At 31.8% G+C, this 14179-nt stretch overlaps 1 protein-coding gene and 1 long non-coding RNA gene across 2 annotated transcripts in view; one reads left to right on the top strand and one right to left on the bottom strand.

Moving 5' to 3' along the window:
* Window positions 1–2387: 2387 nt before the first annotated feature.
* LOC114287674 (uncharacterized) overlaps window positions 2388–14179 on the bottom strand; it is a 30820-nt gene continuing 19028 nt past the window's right edge. The window contains exons 3-4 of the long non-coding RNA XR_014365843.1: window positions 3281–3315; window positions 2388–2842 (exon numbers count right to left, since the gene is read on the bottom strand). This is a non-coding gene — a long non-coding RNA (uncharacterized LOC114287674). The remainder of the gene's footprint in view (window positions 2843–3280; window positions 3316–14179) is intronic.
* Window positions 6012–7959, top strand: LOC114287672 (cytosolic sulfotransferase 5). The gene is made up of 2 exons (XM_028231103.2): window positions 6012–6489; window positions 7083–7959. The coding sequence occupies exons 1-2, from the start codon at window positions 6087–6089 to the stop codon at window positions 7673–7675; spliced, it is 996 nt and encodes a 331-aa protein (XP_028086904.2). The 5' UTR covers window positions 6012–6086; the 3' UTR covers window positions 7676–7959.

Raw genomic sequence — 14179 nt, 5'->3', positions numbered from 1 at the left:
ATTTATATATAAAGTTTTATACAAATTTAATTTTAATTATAACAATCAAATTTATATAGACTCTATTTTAGAATTATTTATTTTTCATATTTTTTGTCGTGTTTTTAATTTTTTATTATTAGATTTCTTTTATATAGTTGATATTTTAATTTAATATTATGATATTTGAAAAAAAATTATCTCAATATATAATTGAATAAATAAGACAGAATACGCTTAATTATGTACATTGCAAGGATCAAATTAATCTTATTTTTTATTTTGTATCTATCTTATTGATGTTTTAATATTAATTTATATTTAATTTTTTATTTAACATGAAATTATTTATTACAAAATATTTATATTTAATTTATATTTTATATACCTATATACAATATATATATTTGAATAATTCAAAAAGAATATTAAAGAAAAATTCAATAATCTACATAATTAATTTATGTGTTTTCTTCTTAATCTAATCACAACATATTTATATTTATCTTTTAAATAATTTTTTTGAAATTCTATTTCTACATATTTTTATTTTTTAAATAAATATAAAAATAAAAATAAAAATAAAAAATAAAAATAAAAATAAAAATAAAAATAAATAATTATAATCACTTTTAGTTTTATATTACTAATTCTCTTTCTAATTTAATTATTTTTTTAATATTAAGATAAGTATTTATTTTATAATTTAATATATATCATATAAATTAGTATATGATAATTACACTTTTATAGCATAATAGAACTAAAATTATCAAAATAATTAAATAATTTAGCTAAATTTATTATATATAAGTATTCAAGTAACACTTTTATAGAACGGTAAGGCTAGGATTATTAAAAATAAATAATTAAAATGAAAATTAAAATTAAAATTATTCTTTTATAACACATATCATAATATAAAATATCATTACATTAATTAAATTAATTCCATTGTGATTTTATGTCATATATTCTAGAAATGATTTGCATACACATGTAGCGTCCACTTTGATATTGATTGATTAAAATAATGGAACTCAATACTTTTTTTGTTACGTTTTTAGAAGGTAATTTGATAAATGTCAAATAATAAATAGTGTGGAGTATTATTTTAAAAAATAATGATTTATCGAAAATGATTGTATATATTTAAAATACCTATTGATGTTTCTTTAATGATTTTTAAATAAAAATTTTGAATTTATAGTATTACTAATAAATTGATAATGCACCTTCATGAGCTCTATCAGAAAAGATACACAAAAATAATTTAGCTAGAATAAAAATTTTGCTGTTATTATGGTGTGTCATATAATTAATTAGAACCTTTTAAGAACTGAAATTATTAAAATTATAAATATTTTGTAGCTGATTTCTTTTGAGGACACTATTTATGATTTGAATTTATTATTTTTTATGCATCAATGTAAATAACTCTTACGATCTTACTAATATAAAAATAAATCTTACCGTTGAATCAACTCATCTTAAGCATTTTTTTGAGTAATAAAATACTTAATATTGTCATATAAAAATAATATAATAGATCATAATCAAACACTACTTGAAATATAATTAAAAATCCGATACACAACTTTAGACATAACAAAAGATATAAGAAATTAGTAAAAGCCTTTTCGATTAATAATCAAAATAATACACCATGCGTTATAACCAAGTCATAATTTATATATTATAGAATTTTCCGTTATTTTTTATTTTTTATTAGTTTAAAAATATTTTGATACAAGTGGAATTCATAATTTTTAATAAATTTGATTAACACAAATGAGGATTAGATTTCGAGTTGAGAATACATTTTTTTTAATTTTAAAAAATATATATTTTTATTAGCCTATTTTATATAGGATCTCACAGAGTGACAAAAAAAATTATTAGCCATTAACAAATCTATTTATATTTAACTTTCAATTATTAAAATATATTATACATAAAATATTAAAATTTAAAATTAATTTTTTATTTTAAAAATAAAGTCTCATACACAGCAAGAATCTCCTACTAGTGATATTTACTAAATTCAGACGTATCATAAGATATCATATGCATGATAAAACATAGCAAGAAAAGTTTAGCCATCAATTTTTCTTTATTTTGGCAATTGGACTTGAGGATTTAGCTAACGAGTTGTTGGTCCGAATCTCCTACTAGTGATATTTAATAATTCAGAAGTATCATAAGATATCATATACATAATATAACATAGCAAAAAAACTTTAGCCATCAATTTTTCTTTATTTTGGCAATTGGACTTGAGGATTTAACTAACGAGTTGTTGGCCCACCTCAGCGCAATTCAATGATCAAAATTATTTATTTTTTATTATTCTCTATTTAAATCAATAATGTAAAAATTAAGTTTATTACACATTTGTAGCCAAATAATTGTATTATATTTATTTTTTTAAAATAGACAATAATTGTAATTTTGAGAATAAATTATCTGTCACGACCCAAACTTGCCCCTATAAGTTTAGCGTCGTAACTAACCAGTAATCCAAGATTACCAAAGGCCTTCCTGTACAAATCAAAATAATTAGGGTTAGCGGAAGTTTATAACATAAATATAACAAATAGTCCATTGAGTTGTGCATCTATATGAACAAACGCAAATGCATATAACATTAATTTACCCACTGTACAATACATACATCACATCTTGTACAAAAACATTTATAGACATACACAAATATCAAAATGTCAACATCATGATCAAAAAGTTGACAACGGTCGCCTAGACCTAGCTAGCCCCAACTCGGAGGCACCAAACAAAACTCCATAGGTTTGATCGGTGGCTCAACTAACGGTGTGCATTTGGGCTTGATCTTCACGTCACTTACCTATACATATAAATATACATAATGAGCTAAAACCTAATGAATAACATTAAAGTAAATGGGTTAATGAACGAATTCCATACATGCCATATACATAAAATTTATCATAACAACTCAGTCTTATATCTGAACATAATAATGGTACATCCAACTGCATATATCATATCGTCTTTCGACTATAGTAATCGGTTCCGGATATTGATTAAACATATACCACCAAAATGAAGTGGCTATCGAGATCTCGTAAATAGTCATATGTCATAGACCCGTATTTACATGTCGTCTCCCATGACTTGGGACTATCTGTAGATGCCATAATAGATTCAAAATCGGACATTTGTTCACTTTCACAAAATAACATTTCAGAAAACATAACATATCAAATAGCTAGCATGTCAAATATATTCTATATGAACATATCTTTACAGAAATGTTACTCACAGTGCTTGGTCAGTGATACACCTCAACAGTTCAACCTGCAGACATATAACCAAGCACAACATTTTAAAATTACATGTCATTCGTTTCGTTCATTACTTATTTGTTCGGTTATTCCTATTCTTTCTTTAATCTCTTTCATGCTTATGATATGCATATGGATGTGAATTACATGTGAAAATCATGTAAATGAAGGTCCGAAAGTCAGAAAACGAAAAGAAAATGAAACTGGAAAAACTGCCCTACAGGCCACACATACGGTGGTTAAGCAGTATGTATTTTGAGCCAAAATAAGCTTGGCCGCTCGTGTGGTAGCCTAGGCCGCTCGAGCGGTCTGGGTGAAAACCAGTTCAAAAATTTTGCTCAACTTGGAACTTCCCTTTGCATAAATCCAATGTCAATGTGATGAAAATTAAGACCCAAAACTCATAAAAACATGTTGAATAAACAATTTCTAACTTCAAACAAAACCATAATTTCAAATCAAACTAAATTTTCATATAGAATAAATCAAACCCTTGAAATGAAATGTAAACTCACAAAACTTGCATTCTTCAGTTTCAAAACCTCAACCCCCATAGAGTTTCCTTTCCATTTGAAAACTTATGCAAGAAAACAAATGATTGAATAAGAAGGATGCCATGTAGACACATAACCAATCTCAACCTGCAGACATATAACCAAGCACAATATCTCAAAATTACATGTCTTCGTTTCATTCATTACTTATTCGTTTGGTTATTCATATTCTTTCTTTAATCTCTTTGATGCTTATGATATGCATATAGATGTGAATTACACATGAAAACCATGTAAATGAAGGCTCGGAACTCAAAAAACCAAAAGAAAAAGAAACTGGAAAAATTGCCCTGCAGGCCGCATATGCGGCGGCCTAGCCGCTCGTGCGGTGGCCATGGTTGCACGAGCGGTGGTTAAACAGTATGTATTTTGAGCCAAAATAAGCTTGGTTGCTCATGCGATGGCTCAGGCCGCTCGAGCAGTCTGGCTGAAAACCAGTTCAAAAATTCAACTCAACTTGGAACTTCCCTGTGCACAAATCCAATGTCAATATGTGATGAAAATCAAAGCCCAAAACTCATAAAAACATGTCGAATAAACAATTTCTAACTTCAAACAAAATCATAATTTCAAATCAAACTAAATTTCCATGTAGAACAAATCAAACCCTTGAACTGAAATGTAAACCCACAAAACTTGTATTTCTGAGTTTCAAAACATCAACCCCCATGGAGTTACCTTTCCATTTGAAAACTTATGCAAGAAAACAAATAATTGAACAAGAAGGATGCCATGTATGCCAAATCTTAAACTATGTTTTGCAATTTCTCTCTTTAAACTCATATGAGTTCTAAACAACAATTTACACCACTCAGTTCTTTGATTCAACTTAGATTCAAGAAATTAGAAGAAAATTTCCACCTTAGATGGTTGATTTGATGAAGATTTGGCTTAATTCCCCCTTTGTTCTTCTTCTTTCACTTCTTTTCTTCTTTCTTCTCTGAGTCTCTGGAAGTCTCTCTCTCTCTCTCTCTCTCAGACTTTTATTTGTTGAGTCTAAAGCTCAACTAAAGTTCTTATACATATATATAAATTAAATCCAATTAATTCATTCTGAATCAGATTTTTATAAAACTTCATATTAGGCTCTAAAAATTATGCTGATCACAAATATTTAATCAGTTTTGATTTCTGGTGCCTCTAAGACCTTCAACTTTCAATTTAAAGTTGTAATTGAAACAGATTTTTCTAAAATCAACAGATATAAATATAAATCTTTCTATTTCACATGCAATTTCTCATCAAACACATATTAATTAGCACATAACAATGCAATCGGGGGAATAATTAAGCAAATGCATGTCCGGGTCGTTACATTATCTATTTTTTAGACAAATTTAATTCAATAATGCAACCACTAATATCGAATCAATTTAATTATCATATGTTCATTGACTTGGCAACTCTAAAAATTGAGTAATTTAAATCATCAAGATAAGCTTGAAGTGGGCCCAAATCCCATAAATTGGACTCTAGTCCAATTGTTGATTTCTTAAAAGAGATGGCTTCTCTCCTGTCTATATAGTGGATTGGAGCGTACTGTTGGATCCGTATTGCTCACCACGGGTCCCGTTTCAATAATTAAAACCGTTCAATATGTAGAGCTCATTGAGTACTTTATACCTATACAAAATTACGTTGATCGGATATCGATAATCTCTTAATCAGAATATTTTTTTAACAATTTAGTTTAAAAATATATTAACGTGATTTTTTATAAGCATAAAATATTCGACGAGTTTTACACCTTAATTTAGATTATCAAAACAAAATTTATAATGACTTCCATAAACTCAACAGTGCGTTTGTTTTGGTCCACTGAAGTGAAAAAGAAAATAAAAGATTGGGTAATGCTAGAGACCATTAAAAGTGGTGTTCTAAAGCAACCACTAATGATGTGGCACCACTTTTTCGAAAAAAAAAAAAAAAAAATAGACACAACAAAATTGTGGCAGTGGGTGGGACTCACTGCCATATCATTATTGCTAGCACAAATTAATGCTCTCACTCATTTTCCTAAAAGATTGGTTAATATGTTTATCAAATTATTTATTTATTTATGTTTATTTTTTTAAGAAAGCACCACCCACTAATGATTTTTGGATTTCTTTATTGTTCATCGTCCCCCACAATCCCACTATATATACCTCGATATGCTTGGCTCAACTTAAGCCAACCCAAAGAATCCATCTCTTGTTCAAGTCTAGTGAGTTCTTTGGTTTCACTTGCCATGGAAACTAAGAACTCTCTTGAGCACCACCAACCTTCTGATTCCCCAAAGCCTTCACTAGATCAAGAACCCAGCAGAAGGTTCTGGGACATTCTAGATCTCCACAAGTGGGAAGGTTTCTGGTACTCAACTGGTCACCTAGAAGGTACAAAAGACCTCCAAGCACACCATGAATCCCGGGACGACGATATAGTCTTAGCTTCCTCCATTAAAACAGGCACAACATGGCTCAAAGCTCTTTGTTTTTGCATCATGCAAGGCCAAAAGGGTGCTGACAAGGGCAAAGATGGTGAGAAAGAAGAAGAAGAAGAAGATGACCCTCTTCTCAAGAACCACCCTACTTTCTATGTGCAAACCATTGAAAGCAAAAATTACGCGAAAAACTCAACTGCTGATCTCTCAGGTATGCATCCAAGAGACCTCCCACAAATTTGAATTATTCATTTTCTTTGGTTTCAATTTTCAGAATTCACTTTTCAAAAAATTATACCTTTTTATTCTTTGTATTTTTTTATTTTCACTGAATTTTTTAAATATTTTAAGCAATTTTTTTTTTTAATTTTTAGACAGATATAACATAAATATACTTAAAAAGTTCAATATTTGTGAAAAAATTCTTTAAAAAAATTTACTAAATTCCAAAAATATAAATAAAAAAAATCAACATATTTTTCGTATTTTTGTGTATTTATTAATTTTTTAAAATATTTTTTCACAAATATTTTACTATTTAGATACATTTAAGTAAGGTTTATCTAAAAAAGTAAAAAAATTGCTTACAATTTTAAAAATATTCATTAAAAACAAAAATACAGGAAAATTAAAAATTCAATTTTTAGAAAACTTAATTCAAAAAATTTAAATCAAACACACTGAATGATATTATAGTATACCATGGGAAATTTGATTTGAGAAGTTTTGTAAGATTAAAAATATAACGTAATGACATTGATGATAACTAACTGATTGTCAAAATTTCTGACTACACCATTGCAGGTATGCCATCTCCAAGACTGTTCCATACTCACATCCCTTACAATGCCTTACCGGAATCAATGAAAAAATCGAATTGTAAGATTGTGTACATAACCCGGAACCCTAAAGACACATTGGTTTCAATGTGGCATTTCCTCAACAACGTTAGGACACCAGAGCAAGGCCCATATCCATTCGACAAAGCATTTGAGAGCTTCTGTGATGGAGTTCACCCATACGGTCCCTTCTTTGATCATGTGTTGGAGTATTGGAAAGAGAGCTTGAAGAAGCCTGAGAAGATCCTGTTTTTGAGGTACGAAGAAATGAAAAGAGATCCGAAAGAAGAAGTGAAAAAGTTGGCTTCGTTTCTTGGAAGGCCATTCGCAAATGACAAAGAGCTTGAGAAGGTGTTGTGGAGATGTAGCTTGGATAGGCTTAAGAACTTGGAAGTGAACAAGAATGGATTGACTAGTGTTGGGATTCCCAAGAGTTCTTTTTTCAGGCTTGGTGTCGTTGGTGATTGGAAGAACAATTTGAGCAATGAGATGCAAGAGAAGCTTGACCAAATGACCAAGATGAAGCTAGAGAATACTGGGCTTGAACTTGAGAAATGAAGCAATATGGAACAAGAGAGAAAGTGTTCTTCTAGGCCAAGTGATGAATTTAATTTGATGCTTTGAATAAAAAAATATGCTACCTATGGCATATTATGATGTAGTTTCTATTGTCGTTTGTAGTTTGCATTTGGAATAATCTATGCTCTCATGCTTAGTCAAAACTTTGTCATGGTATGTTCATGTGATGGTGAACTCCAATTACCTTCTCTTTTCAAAAAAAATTATTTTCTTACTTTAATATCACTATTTTGCAAGAGAGAGTTGTTTTGCTCTATTTTTCACTTGAGAATTGTTTGATTATTATTATTTTCTTTTATGTACGTGCACGACGAGATATAATAAGTGGTATGCTTTCTACTTAAAATCCTAAACCAGCACGTAAATTGTTACTTTCAAAAAATTAATGTGATTGAGGTCTTGTTTGGCAAGTTAATATTTTAGTCAAAAAATCTATAACTTATACTAAAAAATTAAAGATTCATTTTTTTTCTCTACTTTTTACACATCTTTTCGTAAAAAGTTAAAAAATCACTCCAAACATATTAGTATTTAATCTCATATTTTAGTCAAAAAAATTAAAAAATTATTAAAATAATTTATTCCTAAACGAGACCCGAGTATAATAAATATTTCTTAAAATCCTATTGTATTTGTGGATATACACTTTACATAATTACTTTGGATTTGATTTTTGGAGTTAGACAGCGAAAAGGTGATTTTTTATGAATTTTTTAACCCCATCATGAATGACTTGTCTTTTTTAAAGATAAATGAATGACCTGTTTTTAATGACAAGGGATTAATCAATGTGTATATAAATTGATTCGGACACTCCAAATTGTTGAACCAAAAAAAAAAAAAAGGCAAAACCATTCTCAATTTTTTTTTTAAATATTTTATGAGCCACTATTAATGGCAACAAAAATAAGCTTAGAGCTTGTTTGGCATGATCTATCATAGTACAATTTTTTATCTTTGTCTTTTTCAAGTTAAATTATCTCTTTATTTTTTTTACATCTTTTTATAAAATTTCAAAAAATATACTTATTTACATTATCTAAAACAACTACTTTAGTGTAATTTATTATACTTTTTAGTGTAATTATTATTCTTTTTAACAAGTAATTTATTGTACTTCTCCAATATTTCCATTTCAATAAAATAAAACAAAGGATGTGTTTGGTGTGCAACTCTAATCAATTTTCTACCTTTATATTTGAATGTTATGTTTGGTTTTAGCTTTCAAACCATAATTTCAAATCAATTTCAAAACACATTTTGAAAATATGTTTGGTAAACTAGACAGTTTTTGAATTTTTGGTCTACCTCCGGACATTCTCCATGTCCGACCAGATCGGTTGATCGGAACAGTACTTCTCTTTTTTTTTTTTTTTGTGCAATTGCCAATGCCACATGTTATTTTGGGAAAAAAAAATTATATTTGTTTTTGATATTTTTTAAATATACAAATTATTTTTATAGACTAAAATGATAAATTATTTTTTGAATTGAATTTTAAAAAGAGTTTGATTATAAGTTTTGAATAGAATTTTCAATAGAGTTTTCAAATGTGTGTTTGGTTATGAGTTATAAGTTTTTCAATTAAGTTTTAAAAACTATTTTCAAAACTTATAACCAAACAGCTTTTCTCATTTCATATGTAGCATCAAAAATTCAAAACTCTTTTCAAAACTCATAACCAAACAAATTTTCTATTTTTAAATTATAATTTCAAAACTCACAAACTCAAAATACAACTCTATTCTTAAATTATAATTCTAAAATTTTACCAATCACTACCAAAAATTCTCTAATATAACTCAAATCTAACACCATAGTATGCCCTCTTTTAGGAACACCAAGTCCTCTAACCTCTCTGGCACCATGGAGAGAATGATGTGATAACTTATAGTGTCTTTTTTTACTAAAATGTATAATTGACAAACGAGACTTAAGAACCCTGCTGAGCACCCTTCTTATGATTCACTAAAGTGACTTTGGTAAATTTTGAAAGCCCAAATTGCCAATGTCATAATTTTTAGATAACAAATCCAATTTGCTATTATAAATATATATATATATATATATATGTGTGTGTGTGTGTGGAAAAACTATTTAGAAAAAAATTAAGAAAATAACAGTACAAGAAAAAAATTCAACAAATAAATAGATAAAAGACAAGATGTTATAATTTTCGATCTTGTCATCATTGTCTAAGTTTTTTGGGCAACCAAATAGAATATGATCATGAAGAAACGCCTAATTCTTGAATTCTTTCTAGTTGGTCAACAAACTCATATCGAGAATCAAATTCAAACATTACAACAAACAAATGATATAATAAGAATACTTTCATGTAGAAACACCTAAAATAAAAATGCTTTCATGTAGGAAAAATAGGTAAACAAACTCTAAAGCACATTTGTAGCACAATAATTGTAACACCCGCCTTCTACTTAGTTGTTAATCTTATGATAAATCGTAATCATGTATTTATCTGTGTATTTGTGCTTATGTATGTATTATGTACATCCTGTTTATTGACATATATGTTCATTTATGAAAATGACTTGTCTGATTCGTTAAATCGTAAGGCTATGAATTAACTAGTGGACTAGGTGGTTAGAGCCTGAGTCACCTTAATTAGATAAGGTAGGGTCCAGATAACGTTTAATGGGTATAATTCTAATTTAAATGAACCAAATTAAGTAAATTAGATATAGATACATACACATCTTTATATATATATATATGTGTGTGTGTGTGTGTGTGTGAGTTGACCTCAAGTAAGAGAGAGAGAGATATATAATCTGAGAGAAAGTATGGAAGGGTTCTAGAGAGCAAGAAGAGAAGAGAGGAAGGTAAAGAAGAAGAGGAGATTCTGAAGCAGCTTTAGTAAATTAACACATTAAGGTCAAAGTTCTTTCTAATTCTTTTTACATGAAAGTGAATTTACCATCTTGAACTCATGGGTTTAAGGGAGAGAGTAAGGAGTTAAGTAGTATAAGATGTGTTATAACCCTAATAAGAGGAATTCTTCCATCTCTTTGCCTAATGTCATTGCTCAAGCTCATTTACTTGGTCTTGCATGAGTTTAACCTTGATTTTCATAATTTTGTTGAAGCATAGAATTAACACATGCATAGATTTTTGTTTTCTCTGTACTTGTGAAGTTGTTGATGAAATTATGGAACACAAGCTTGAATTTAAATTTTATCCCTGATTTGAACTTAGAAATTATTTATATACTATGTTTGCTAGTTTTTGGCCCTTAATTTGATCAAATTTGGGTTTGATTTTGAGGAATATGAAGCTCCTAAAAAGGGTAGAAATTCGATTCTAGAACAACCAGAACTACACGTGCGGCTGGAGAGCCCGCACGTGTGGTGAGCACTGGCGTACGTACGGTGGGTAAGCCCGCACGTGCGGGTAACAGGGGAGATACTGGAAACATTCTACATAAAAAGCACTTGGTGGCGCACGTGCAAAAAGGGTCCCGTACGTGCGGCCAAGGAGCTCCGCATGTGCGGCTGTTTGACAACCTCGGTTTCACTTTTCTGCTTCGTTTACCCCACTTCCGGGTCTCCGTTAGCATGATTTGCATCCATAATTGATGTTCATTTGTATTACATGAGCATTAAACGAAGTGAAAGGCATTTAGATCCATCAATTCCTAAATAATAGAACTAATCAGTTAGATGTTTGGTAAATTAAGTGTGCTACGCTTACATCTGTCTGTGTAGGTCACCTACACCACAGAACCAGCTGTGAGTAACACTATTGTAAAGATATGTTTAATTTACAGTACCTTTTTTCTACTTTAAAATTATGCTTTGTTCTGGTATGTTTTCTTATATTGATGAATGATGATTCTACTTCAGTTTACACTATTTATCATGGCATCCTTAGCATCTATTCTCACAGTTACAGAGATCTCTGTCAGTTTCAATTCATGGGACTCCTGTTTATCTCAGTGATGGCCATCATATATCTGATCTTCAGCTCTTGTAACCGCCTGTTCGGTCTTCTAGACTGCCTGTATTGATTACTTTTAGATGTATCACATATCACATTATGCTTTCTATCTGCAGTAAAACATCTGCTCAGTATGTAATTTGTTTACATTATAATCATCATTCATAACCTGTTTACACAGTTGTTATTCACTAGGCCTTAGCTCACATTTTATTTATATAGGTAGGTAATCCAATTCAGAAGGGGACGTAGTGATGGCGATCTTACCTCTATTTTGGTCAAGCCATCTTTTGTGCCTCTCGTCGAGGTTCCCATCTGTTGGAGCACTGGCAATCCCAGTGATTACCCTTTTGGATCTCACTCGCGTGATAGTCTGTTGTCGTTGGTATTATAATTGTTATTGACGGGAATGACTTTTCTCTTTTGGTTGTGCTGTATTATAAGAAACTTGTAATACCTAAATGTACATGTATATATATATAGCTATGTCTTTTGTCTCATGTAAGGTCACAGCTCGTTGGACGTTTTTTCTTTCTTATGCATTAGTGTAGACACCCCATTTTTGACCGACCTTAAGACTCAGACGTCACCAGTTGAGCACTCGGTGATATTGCATATTGTGCTCGTTCAGAAGTTTTAGAGTACCTACTGCAAGCCTTGCCTCCGGGCTTCCGGACTCTTTCGTGCCTTGCCTCGATTTGCGAACCAGGCTCTATTTTCTCTATTTTCTCTTCCCGAAGGGAGAGAGAGGTCTCGTGGATCATCTCTTAGTAGCCGTAGGCTACGTTTCGTGGTCGTAGGCCATTTTTTCCATTTGGAGCCCGATTTCTGGTTTTTCGAAGCCGACGGCCGTGTGCCTCGGTTTGGGACCGCTTAACCAACTCCGTTTGCTCCGGTTTTTGGCATACACCTTATTTCCTCCCTTTTGAGGAACACTGTGGCTGGAGAGACCAACTTCGTGGTCAAACGCCACCTCCGGTGCTTAACAGCCCATTTTCGGGGCCCCAGGCCACGCGTTTCGGTCCCCGAACCTCCGTTTTGCATCCGTTTTGGTTCATTTTTGGTGGAGACCTTATTTTCATTGTTAGAAAGCTTGTAGGAGGGTGGGAGGCCAGCAATTGTTCTGAAAAGCCAGCTTTATTTCTTCATCACTCTCCGTCGCCCGTTTTCCTCACTAAAAAGCTAATGTTGACCACCCCGGAGCCACTTTCTTTAGCCCTAAACCCCATATTTGTGTTGTACACACCTGGGAGGCCACCAATATGTATAGGCCGGCCAGTAATTGTCCTTGACCCTTTTGAACCCCTCTAAAAAGTTGGCTGTTCTCTCTCCTAGTTCACATTTTCCAGCTTTTGACCACATATTTGTGATGTGCACACATGGGAGGCCACCTTTTTGGGGTGGCCGGCCAACAATTTTGATTGACCCTTTTGACCCCTGGTCGGCCGGCCATGGGGGGTGGCTGGCCGGCCACCTGAACCTTTTGAACCTAGCCGGCCATGATCCTCTCTCCAAGTGTATTCCAGCTGTGCCAGCTGTTTCCCCCCAGATCCTGTATCCGAGGGGCTGCCTTTTGGGGGAAAAATTTGAATAGGTTTTTCCCCCCCTTTTCTTGGCCTCTCTCCCTCTGTTTGAGGTCTCCTCCTCCCCCTTTGTGTTTAAACTCTCTTTTAGGCATATTTTTGCATGATAGTTTAGGCTTATTTGTGAGCTGTTTTGGACTTGGTCATAAACTGTGAAATATCTTGTTTTGAACCCCTCTTCAACTTTGTTGAAGGGCTCTCCTTTGTTTGAGGTCAGCTGCTACCACTTGCCTCTTTATCCCTCTTTTATGGCTATTTCTTGCATGGTATGTTATCCCTGTTTGTAAGCATTTCTGGGCTTCGAGCCAAACTGTAAAGTGCTTTATTTTGAACCCCTCTTCAACTTTGTTGAAGGGTTCTTTACTGTTTGGGGCCAGCTGCTGTCCCTTGTCTCAATCTTCTCTTTTAAGGCCATTTTTGCATGATAGATTAGCCCTATTTGTGTTCACTTTTGAGATCTGTTATAAATTGGAAAAACTCTCATTTTGACATCATCTTCATGTTTGATTAAGGGCATTTTCTTATTTGAGGTCGTATGCTTCCTTGTATGCTTGATTGTCCCTTATTTTGAGCCTTACACCTAAGCTCTTGTTGCATGCTTGGTTTGGCATTCTAGCCACTGAAATCCAATGGATTTTCAGTGGCTAGCACACTATTTTGAACCTCCAAATCAGAGGGGGGTGACCCCCTCTCTCCTTCTCTTGTTTGGTGGCCTTTTTTGGCCTTCCAAAGAGACCCTACCTTGCATGCTTCGAAGTCACTTTCCAGGGTCAATTTGGTGAGTTTTAGGACTACCATATTTGATTTTTATAGTTTTTTATGCCATGTTAAATGTCTACCTTGCATGTGCTTAATAACTCATTGCATGGCCCTCTAAAGGAGCTCATTATTTTTGCATACCATGGTTGTATATCAGTGGTTATTTGGGCCTATTTTCACATGA

This window comes from Camellia sinensis, chromosome 1 (assembly GCF_055761805.1).
Source record: "Camellia sinensis isolate YWXY chromosome 1, ASM5576180v1, whole genome shotgun sequence".
Classification (NCBI taxonomy): domain Eukaryota; kingdom Viridiplantae; phylum Streptophyta; class Magnoliopsida; order Ericales; family Theaceae; genus Camellia; species Camellia sinensis.
This window is presented reverse-complemented; position numbering and strand designations above follow the sequence as displayed.

Excerpts from the sequence above, each read along its gene's own strand:
- LOC114287672 (XM_028231103.2), top strand. The coding sequence starts at position 6,087 with ATGGAAACTAAGAACTCTCTTGAGCACCACCAACCTTCTGATTCCCCA. Across the intron at positions 6,490-7,082 it reads CTCAACTGCTGATCTCTCAG|GTATGCCATCTCCAAGACTG; the intron begins GTATGCATCCAA and ends ACACCATTGCAG.